This window comes from Cetorhinus maximus, chromosome 13, assembly GCF_964194155.1.
Source record: "Cetorhinus maximus chromosome 13, sCetMax3.hap1.1, whole genome shotgun sequence".
NCBI lineage: Eukaryota > Metazoa > Chordata > Chondrichthyes > Lamniformes > Cetorhinidae > Cetorhinus > Cetorhinus maximus.
The window spans coordinates 75,053,842-75,065,054 of NC_135891.1; the positions used below are offsets into that span (position 1 = coordinate 75,053,842).

General features: G+C 46.3%; 1 protein-coding gene across 3 annotated transcripts in view; it reads right to left on the minus strand.

The window, feature by feature from the left end:
* LOC144688710 (lipoprotein lipase-like) overlaps nt 1-9,762 on the minus strand; it is a 34,415-nt gene extending 24,653 nt beyond the window's left edge. For 2 of the 3 annotated variants that reach the window (XM_078555577.1, XM_078555578.1), the window contains exons 1-3: nt 9,356-9,762; nt 6,188-6,357; nt 4,379-4,558 (exon numbers count right to left, since the gene is read on the minus strand). In XM_078555577.1, coding sequence (XP_078411703.1) covers nt 4,379-4,558; nt 6,188-6,357; nt 9,356-9,443 — 438 coding nt within the window. In that variant the 5' untranslated portion in view covers nt 9,444-9,762. The remainder of the gene's footprint in view (nt 1-4,378; nt 4,559-6,187; nt 6,358-9,355) is intronic. The other variant, XM_078555579.1, reaches the window with a different exon arrangement.
* Between the last annotated feature and the right edge of the window lie 1,451 nt (nt 9,763-11,213).

Genomic DNA, 11,213 nt, shown 5'->3' on the forward strand with positions numbered 1-11,213 from the left:
AGCTTGGGAGGAGGTGGCAGCGCAGGTCAGCAGCCACGACGCTGTGCGCTGCGCTCTGACCTTCGTCTGACACCCCAGCCTCTCCACGACTGGTTGACCGAAGTGCGACCTTTAACGACCTGCTGCACTTGGGAAGGGTGAGTACCATGTTGGCATGGATCAGTGTGTTGGCATGGATCAGTGTGTTGGCAGGGATCAGTGTGTTAGCAGGGATCAGTGTGTTGGCAGGGATCAGTGTGTTAAAGTGTTAAGGTCTGGCCGTTTCCCGTGGAGCTCAGGGGTGTTAGAGTCTGAGTGCCAGCTATCAATGACGGCGGAGCTGGCCAAGGGGGTGAGCCCTGGCTGCTTGGACTGAGTGCCTTGTGGCTCGAGGGCCACGACTCGGATGTGCCCTGCGAGGTGTTCCTCAGCTGGGGTTGGCCAGGCTGCAATGGTGCTGCAGGTAGAGAGTGGACTAATCAGTGTCCTTTCAGGAGAAGACAAGCCATAACAACATTGAAAGGTCTCAGACAGGCAGGGGCCCCCCCAAAGCTCCTAATCCTCTCCAGATTCAAGCGGGACACATTGGAGCTGGAGAAGCACCATGCACCTCGGTCAACCAGTCATGGAGAGGCTGGGGTGTCAGACGAAGGTCAAAGCCCAGAGCATAGAGGTGAGAGTTTTTGGTGGTGCAAATATTCTAGTGTAGTCTCATCATTGATGGGAGCCTCAAACCTGTAGTCCTCATTGATCATTGAAAGACGAGGGCAGCATGATGCTGATCTCCATTGTCTCACCAGGGTGCCTGGCACGCAAAGTGACAGTGTGATGACTTAAACTAATGACATGCCCTTGTTCTGCCTTAGATTCGCCAGCAGCCACTCAATCACAGGATCCCGAAGAGCCACCCCTGATGCCAGAGGACCACCAGGCTTCACATGCACCTGCGTCACACCCGCTCTCTGAACCAGGCACCAGCGAAGATACCAGCATCTCGGTGGGCTTTAGATCCTCGGTTAGAATGTCAGAGCACAGCAGTGAGGGCACTTCACACTCGCTTAAGAGCGGGCAGAGGCAGAGAGTTCTCAGGGTGCCAGCAGTTGCAGGACTGCTGGGGACCAGGACGATGCTCAGGCGAAGACTGATGATGAGCCTCTGGAGTTGTCCATCAGGCAGCAGATGCTGAAAGTCCAGCGGGACGTGCGGGAGGATCTAGCGGAGATCCATGAGGGTCTGCGGAACATGTTCTCCGTGATGGAGGAGTCCATGTGGAGCGCGAACACTGTGCTAACCCTCAAGGCCGAGAGCACTGCCTCCTCCATTGAGAGAGTGGCGACTCTCATGGAGAGGCAGCTCCAGGGACAGAATCAGGGGTTCCTGGGGTTGCACTCAGACCTGCAAGCCCTCACTCAGGCACTGACCTCAGCTGGTCAGTGTCAATGTTGGAGATGGATGAGGCACCCAGTATCCCAGCTAGGTGCCCATCCATCAATGATGAGCAGGGAGGTCCACAGCAACCCCCTCAAGTTGGTGCATGAGCTGCTTGTCATATCTGTGGGCTCCTCTCAGGGCGCTCTGGATGACAGCAGCAGCTCCTCCACCCCTCTGCCAGTGACTGTGCCATCTGATGAGGCTGTGATGATTGAGGGGATACCAGCCATGGCACTGGCTGCTCCCTCCCAGCACAGGCCCCACAGGCCAGAGGACACCCGCTAAGGTTATCAAGGCCACAAGATAGCAGGCTGTCTTCAACGCCAGTGCCAGCAAGCGGGGGCGGGCGGGGGTGCCAAGACGTAGCACTCGCAAATGTAAGTTTAAGGCACCATGAGCACAAGAAGGACTGGTCACAGGTGACCTTCTGTTGTGTAATGTTTTGTTTAAGTTTTCTGGTCTGGGAATTAAGACCAGAGAAGGTGGTGTTAATTTTTTTGCATTGTCAAAATGAGATAAATTTTGTTTTTGTCCTAATGGCCTGAGTAGCTTCACCTTTGTATTTTTTAGGTGTAGGATACGCCAGTATGTAATGCTGGATGTGAGTGGCTCTAAACTTTATTGCACAGGCACCGAGTGGACTTTGGGTTCAAATGAAAGGGTCATTTCAGATATCCGGGGTGGAGACGGCAGCCCTGGCATGAGGTGGAAGTGGATCTTTGGCAGCCTAGCTGAACATGCGTTGAATCAAGGCTTCCCTGATGTCCCTGCCTCCCAGGAGATTACCGAGGTCTGGCTCCACACCCTCAGCGTTCTCCTCACCGTGTTCCTCTTCTGAATCACTATTGGATTCATCCTCTGCGGCCTGTGCAGCTGCATCAACATCCTCTTCCTCCAGTGGGTCCCCCCTTGCCAGTGCCAGATTGTGGAGAGCGCAGCATGTAACCACGATCAGTGATACCCGCTCTGGGGGGTACTGGAGTGCTACCCCTGAATGGTCCAGGCATCAGAAGTGCATCTTCAGAAGACCTATGGCCCTCTCTATCACCGGCCTTGTACAGCCATGGCTCCTGTTGTACCGCTGCTCTGCCTGTTCTTGGGTGGCAGAGAGGCTTCATGAGCCACTTCTTCAATGGATAGCCCTTGTCACCCATCAGCCGTCTATCCGATCGGGCTGGAGCACTGAAGAGCCTCGGCACCTGGGAGTGTCTGAGGATGTACACGTCATGGGAGCTGCCTGGGTACCTGGCACAGACTTGTAGAATCAGCATCCTGTGATCACACACTATCTGCAAGTTCATGGAGTGGAATCCCTTCCTGTTGACGAAGGCACCCGGCTTACCCGCTGGCGCCTTGATGGCCACATATGTGCAGTCGATTGTACCCTGGGCGTGGGGGAACCCACCAATCGCTGCAAACCGTCTGGTTCACTCTGCCTTGCTGGCCTCGTCCACACAGAAGTGAAGGAAAGTCAATACCTGCCTGAACAGAGCTTCTGTCACCAGCTTGACGCAACTGTGGACAGCTGTTTGGGAGACTCCACACAGATCCCCCACTGAGCCCTGGAAAGAGCTGGAGGCATAGAAGTTGAGGGCCACTGTGACCTACAGAGCCACTGGCATGGGGTTTCCACCCACACAGTCGGAGCTGATCTCAGGCCCAATCCTGAGGTCACGGTCTTCCTGGAGAGATGAAGCCTCCTTCAGCATTTCACCTCGGACATATTGAGGTAGCTGCATCACCGCCTGCAAGCCCTGGCAGCAGGATAGTGGTGTCATCTGTGGCCCCTTCTGCCTTGGACTTCCTGCTGGCCCTGTGCCCCTTGTGCCTGTGCCTCTCCTCCCACAGGTCACTCCCTTGGAAGCTGCATTGGGACACCTGGCCTCCTCTCCCTTCTGCCCCTCTCTTCCTCCTTGGAGGAGGTGCCTCCAGCAGAGACCACAATCCCTATTCCCAGGGTAACGGGAGGCTGTCTGATACCTGGAAGGGTCCACAGGGTCAAAATCCTCCGGGGGCCTTGAAGACACCATTGAGTCCTGAAATGAAACCTAGAAATGCTAAGAATGAAGCTCAGAATGGAGATGAAACTGTCAAGTTGAAATAAGCAACCAGCAGCAATTCAAAGCCAGCTTCAATGGGCAGGGCTTGTTGTTTGTATGCCTGATGCCAGACTCCCGAATCAACTGGTCTACTCGGAACTGGGTCGCAGCTGGAGATTCCCAGGAGGGCAGTGGAAACTGTTTAGGAATGTCCTCAAAGTAACCCTGAAGAGGTCAAATATCCCCACTGACTCATGGGAGACCAACCAAAATGGAGAAGGTTCACTTGGAAAGGTATCGAGAGACTTCACTGGGTCAATGCAGAGGCAAAGCTGAGGCACCAGAGGGAGCGCAAAACCTCCAAACACCTCCTCTACCCAACTGTCCGAGCACCACCTGTCCCACAAGTGGTAGAGTCTGCAGATGGTGCATCACAGAGCCAGGGTGGAAGCAAATCATCCTCAAACCGAGGGACTGCCTAAGACAATAGAGACTACAGCTCAAAAGTACATAATTGGTTGCAAAGTGTTTTGAGATGGCCTGAGGATGTGAAAAGGTGATATATAAATGCAAGTCTTTCTTTTACTGCAATTAGATATGCATTATCTTACTGCTTTGTACTAATTCATCTATTGTTTATTTGCTAATTAAAAGCTGCTGTGATGTTCTATGTTTAATCAAAGATCTGTGATGGTTGGGAAGGCGGGGGGCGGGGAAGGGAGTTGCCTGGCGACGTACACAATAGGTTTAGCGATGTGAAAAAAATATTCTGTTTAAATCTCGAAGCACCATCAAAAACTGCCTGGATATTGAGGTCAGTGAAGACATCCTTGAGGACCCATGAGTTACTTATGAGAGTGACATGAAATTCAGGAGTTGAAGCGCAGACAGTGGGAAGAGCAGAAAAGATGCAAGTGTGTGTGACCCACCTCCAACCATTCGACAAAGTGGGCAATGTCACGGCCCACCAGTTTGGTGTTGTCAGCAGCAACTGGGTAGTGTTGGTGAGCTCGGGTTAACCAGTCCACCACGATAACATTGGAGTCCCCTTCTCTCTCATACAAAGCCAGGACTAGCTTTGGAATCCAACTCTCAAACATGCCTGTGACCTACAAAGCAAATATAATGAGAATGAATCACTCGCTTGCTCGAGCACACTGTATGGAGCTGTATGGCTAACAGCAGAAAAGTGAGAAAATCCCATGCAGGGAGGGTCTGCCAAACCCTCGGCAAACATTAAATGACAGACTTCCCACAATAAATACAGGTTGTAGAGTTTCTGTCCATCTCATTTTTGATGCTGTTAGCACCTTCACCCTAACCAGATGCATGCATTGGTTGCTTTCTCCTTGTCCAGAAAGACTCAGGAGCTTTATAAACATTACTAACAATAAAACAGCAGGTCATTATCACACCGCTTTTTGTGAGAGCTTGCTGTGCAATTAGTGACCAGGTTTCCGACCTTATAATAGCAGCAACAATTCAAAATGATCTCATTGGCAATGAGCCCTTTGAGATGTACTGGGGGTGGGAAAGTTGTCTAATGAAGGCAAATCCCACTTTGTTTCTTTGATAGCAGATAGCTGCCTGATTGAAAGGAGTGTTGATGTTGGGTTGAGTGGGTTTGAAGGGAGTGTTGATGTTGGATTGAGCGGGTTTGAAGGGAGTGTTGAAGTTGGGTTGAGTGTGTTTGAAGGGAGTGTTGAAGTTGGGTTGAGTGGGTTTGAAGGGAGTGTTGAAGTTGGGTTGAGTGGGTTTGAAGGGCGTGTTGATGCTGGGTTGAGTGGGTTTGAAGGGCATGTTGATGTTGGGTTGAGTGGGTTTGAAGGAAGTGTTGAAGTTGGGTTGAGTGGGTTTGAAGGGAGTGTTGATGTTGGATTGAGTGTGATTAAAGGGAGTGTTGATGTTGGATTGAGTGGGTTTGAAGGGAGTGTTGAAGTTGGGTTGAGTAGGTTTGAAGAGAGTGTTGATGTGTTGAGTGGGTTTGAAGGGAGTGTTGAAGTTGGGTTGAGTGGGTTTGAAGGGAGTGTTGATGTTGTATTGAGTGTGTTTGAAGGGAGTGTTGATGTTGGGTTGAGTGTGTTTGAAGGGAGTGTTGATGTTGGATTGAGTGTGATTAAAGGGAGTGTTGATGTTGGGTTGAGTGGGTTTGAAGGGAGTGTTGATGTTGGGTTGAGTGTGATTGAAGGGAGTGTTGAAGTTGGGTTGAGTGGGTTTGAAGGGAGTGTTGATGTTGGATTGAGTGTGATTAAAGGGAGTGTTGATGTTGGATTGAGTGGGTTTGAAGGGAGTGTTGAAGTTGGGTTGAGTGGATTTGAAGGGAGTGTTGATGTTGTGTTGAGTGGATTTAAAGGGAGTGTTGAAGTTGGGTTGAGTGGGTTTGAAGGGAGTGTTGATGTTGGATTGAGTGTGATTGAAGGGAGTGTTGAAGTTGGGTTGAGTGTGTTTGAAGGGAGTGTTGATGTTGGATTGAGTGTGATTGAAGGGAGTGTTGAAGTTGGGTTGAGTGGGTTTGAAGGGAGTGTTGAAGTTGGGTTGAGTGTTCTTTTTGAGCAATTGAGTCCTCTCTGTCCTCCAATTTCTTGCTGATTTTGGGCTTCATTGTGACGATTCCTGTCAGTAACATGTATTTCTACTGATCTGGCTGACATAAACAATTAGTATTTGTAAATATTTCCATTTACTGAGCAGGCAAATATAGGATATTTAATGATGTATTTCTATTTGAACATGCTTACTGTCCATCCATGTATGACCAAGAATGTTCTTGCGGTTTGGTTGAAGTTGCACTGTCTGATGGTTTCCAACTGGCCAGGGATCAGGTAGCAAGAATCTCCCTCAGGGTCCAAGGCGGTCCGAAGAGAGAACTTTGTCTGGACACTTCTGAAGTTTTTTTCAGTTTGAGGACCTGTGAAGAATTAAGAACAATTCTTAATGGGCCTCAATAAAGGGTATTGATGGGTGATGGGATAAATTCATGGCAGCAGGGATTGGTGGAAGAACATAAACCAATAAAGACGGATGGATGGAAGAAGCTGAGATGGATAAAGTGAACAAGGAGGTGGGATACATGGATGAAAATAGTGAAATTGATTGCCGATGTTGGGATGAATGATAGTTGGGATGGAGGTGACTGGATAACGAATGGAGGCAGCTGGTTAGAAGAATAGAGGTGAGATGGGAATAGTGAATGGCAAGAGATAAATGGCTAAATTTCTTGATTTTGGAAATACAAAAATCTATTTTCTTTAACAAAGTGAAGTATTTCCACCAATTCCCCAAATCTCTGTTCCTCTCCCTTTCGCTTTGCATTCAGTGTGTAAGTCAGATAGGGGCTAAGAGCTGGGCCAATCCCTGCTGATCTCAGCAACAGGAAGCCCAAGCTACTTTCATTCCCAAGCTTCAACTGCATGACACCAGCCCAGAGCCAGCCCCACCCGTCACTCCCCTACCCCCAAACCCAGTCAGTTGCCTGTCTGAATCCAGCTGGCTTGAGGCGGCTGCCAGCAAGGGCAGATAGAATGTGTACCTCAAGGGGAGGGTGTTTCCAGAGGGCCTTGTGATCAGAGGGAAGGGCAGGGGTCAGGGGGCAGCAGAGGTTGGCATGTTGCTGGGAGGAGGTCTTTGAGGAATACTGGACCCTTAAAAATCTGGAACAACTGCCATAGTGAAAGGTAATTTAACAATTGATATGTATAGATCACACTTTAGGCTCACTCTGCTATCCTCTATATAACATTGTCTTGTCCTCTATATAATAAATGTCATTATTTAGTGCTAACTCAGGAACATTCCTCATACTAGGCATCAACATTTCCAGCAACATTAAGTCTAGACTTTATTTTTACATATTATTTGGGAATAAACTATAATTGATGCAAAGATTTGATGAATTCAAGCATGTTCAGGTCAGAATGTACATATTGGAGAGGATTAACTGATCTACATCACATTCATCATCTGTGTGGTTTCAAATTCATAAAATTCACAAGGTTTATTTACAAATCTGAGTTCAAAGCAAAAGTTTCTGAAAATATGACAAGCAAGCAACTTTTCATAAATTTGCTCGTGTTTGCAAACATAACCACACCAGTGTTACTAAGATAAACTGGGCACATTATATGAATTAGTAATTTGTTATTTGAATCATCAATAACTACCAAATGACTATCAAATCTATTTTCCCAAATTAGATAAATACACTACAACCTCTCCAGTCCAGAATGCATGAGACCAAATCATTTCTGGATTTTGGGATTTTTTAGATTATAGAATGTCGTTAGAATGCCTAACTACAAATGCATGAACAGGAGCACAGCATAAATATAAATATTTACCTGAAGCACAAAAATGATAAAACATTATAAATTAGTAATAAAAATTGTTTTATTTATTCGTATCCTCCATGTTTCTGCCCACATAATACTGGACTAAAACGATGCCATGAATTGCTTGGGTCTGCTTAAAACATTTCTGGACAACTGATTTCATGAAGTTCAAAAATTGCTGAAACACCAAACTACTTGACCTGAGTGTTTTAACATTCAATGTTAATATTTGTGAACAGGATACGAAATGGATTGACCATTTGAGGTGGCAGTTTGCGAATTTAATATGATAATTTAATGTTTTCAGCCAGTTGTTTATTTAACAGGGAATAATTGCTCATAATGCCAAAAATGCAATGTCATTATTTTGCATGAAATGTATTTTTACATTAGTTGCACCTCCAGGCAGAGAGAGCCTGCCAATCAGAAAATGACCTGTTTATTCCTGCTCTGCTTTCCAATCCTCTATCCGTGCTAATATATCATATTTGAGCCCTTATCTTGATCAACAATCTATTGAGACACACTTCATGGAATGCCTTTTGAAACTACATCAGCTGATTCCCCTTTATCTACCTTGCTAGCTACACCATCAAAGACTTCCAATAGATTTGTAAAAATATAATTCCCCTTTCATAAAACCATGCCAACTCTGCCTAATCGCATTATAATTTCCTAAGTGTGACTGTATTTTAGTTTAGTCAGGTATGTGACTGCTTTTCAGTTTACAGTTAATGTGACTATATTGCAGTTTAAAGTTTGTGACTGTATTGCAGTTTAGTTAGATATGTAAGTTTTGCAGTTCACAGATGTGTGACTGTATTGCAGCTAGCTGTAAATGTGACAGTATTGCAAATTACAATTAAGTTTATGACTGTATTAGTTTAGTTAGATATGTAACTGTAATGCAGTTTACCATTAGATATGTGACTGTTTTGCGGCTTACAGCTTCAAGTGTAACTGTATTACAATTTACTATGTGATTGTATTGCAGTTCACAGTTAGATATTTGACTGTTTCGCAGTTTATAGTTAGATATGTGCTTGTGTTGTAGTCTACAGTTAGATATGCGACTGTATAACAGTTTGCAGTTTATGTCTATAACAGTTTATAGTTTGATATGAGACTGGATTACAGTTTACACTGTGATATGAGAATGTATTGTCGTTAGACCCCGTGTCGGCTGCTCTACTCTGGGTGTAAATGCTGCTCAGTTCTGCTACAGTTCCCCTGTTTCTCAGGTCGGGGTGTACAGGCTGTGTTGCTGGGCACAACAGAGAGATTCTGCAGGACTGGGAGGTTATTATCGGTCACCGACAGCCTCTGGGATTACCAGGAACTCATTGTATAGGGGAGCGATGATGGGGCAGAGCCTGTACCATATGGTGCTGGACAAACAACTTATAAACAACAAGAAAAACTTTTACATTAACCTTTGATCCATTTATATTTCCTAATCGATTTTAATCCAATGTATGAAAAAGTTTCATTCACACGGTGAAGAGTAAAACACAATGCTCATTGAAGTTAACGTTTGAATGTTATTATTTAAATTTATGAATGAAATATTAATTTTACCTGTGTGACTGGGCGGATGGTTCGCTGACACTCTGGTGAGGGGAGACAGGAAGATGCAAATCCATACAAAATAACCTCCCTCTACCATTGTTTCCCGGCTTTAGTGTGTGTTTTTAAAGAACAACTTTCTTTCCCTAAGATTCTTTTAATTAGCTAATTAAACTGTCTTTACGGAAATCCCTGTTTTGGTGGAGATTTCTTACCCTGTCCCCTGTGGAGTTGACCTATATCTTCCCTTCTCTCTATTTATCTATCTCTGTCTCTCTCCTTGACTCTAGCTGTGTTCTCTTTTCAGTCCTGTCTCCTTCACTCCTGTCTGTCTCTCATTCTTGTACAGGATCCTTCTCTGCCTGTGCTTCTGTCACACTCCGATTTTCCCTCTCCACTTTTTCGAACCGCCCCAGTGTGATATGCTAATCGCTGCCGATCCTATTGGTTATTCATTGACCCCCAGGATAGGGCCTTATCCCTTGGAAAGTTTCTCTCTGTCTCTCTCTGCCTCTGGCTCGCCTCCAGCCTCTGAACTGCTAACGTGTAACTGCAAACCTGCCGCCTCCCAGCTTTTCCAAGCGCTGTGTTGATGCGAAGCTGTGACAGAGCCAGGCAGCTCCTTCAAGCACAGCACATCGGACCTGGTCACCAGCTTGCGGCGCGGCTCCGGCTCCACATTTTTCCTTTGTGCTGTTTTAATCCTTTCTCCTCGCATGTGACAACGAGCAGAATTTGATTGATGGGACAGATGGACTCATAGTCCCTTTGAGCCCATTTCCCCAGCGCTGCAAAGTTAGGACATTCCCACATCCTGGCCCAGCTGTGCCACTGGGTATCAGAGAGAACTTTCTCCACACCATTTGCCTGGTGTTCTTCTCCATGCATAAACTAACACCAGATCCTCATCCTCCTCCCAGCTGGACCGTTTCAGCAATTTCTGACTTTATTTCAACTCAGCGCCTGGGTCATTCCATCAAAATTGGGGAAGAAATCCCAGGCAATCATTGCAACCCCCCATTTGTTTAAATAAACAACCCCCTCCAATTCACCCCATCATGTCGAATGCCAATGGGTCAATCCCCTTCTGATTGGAGGAAACTGAGGGGACAGCTTCTAGAATGATCTCCCATGTGCTGTGGACAAAAGTCCAAGCCAAGTGTAGGTCCCAGTTGAGGTGAGGTGGATAAGGGTGTGCTGGTATTCAGTCCCCATTTTAAAGTTTTATTTCTCGAGAATACTTTAATTCTTTGTCCTTTATAGTTCAAAGCAAAACCTAGTGTAATATGGGCAGCAGAGAAGTAGTTGGAGTTTAAGTTTCCTCATAGTACAGCCTGTTAGGTGTTAGAACACCAGCACTGGTGGGAGGACAAATTTACAGTGTGGCATGGTTACTCAGGCAGTTTTTCATGATAAATGTGGACACTTCAACATGGGAAGCACTGTCCACAAAGTGAGACAAAAATATACCAAAGTGGAAGACTCTCTTGAAGACTCTGTTATGACCCACTCCCAGGTGAGGTTCCCCAAAGTTGTTGATCCAGGTGAGATCCCTCAATTTGTCACCTTCTGGCTGGGACACCCCCAAATTGTCATGCCCCAGGTGAGGAGGCTCCCTGTCTTTATTCAATGCCCAGCCCCCCTACCCCACCCTCTGTTGGTCGCAACAAGATTTAATCTAAAAAGGATCCCTTTCGCGGATACCTTTTTCCCAGACCCAATCGTTCTGGTTTTGAAGGAACCAATTTGATCAGGCTTTCTTGAGTTAAAGGCAAGAGTAAGTTTATTAACTACTAAAGTCAAGAAAGGATAAAACCCATGTATGAACAGCCATACAGGTTAAAAGTAAGAATTTAGCTTGAAGTAAATG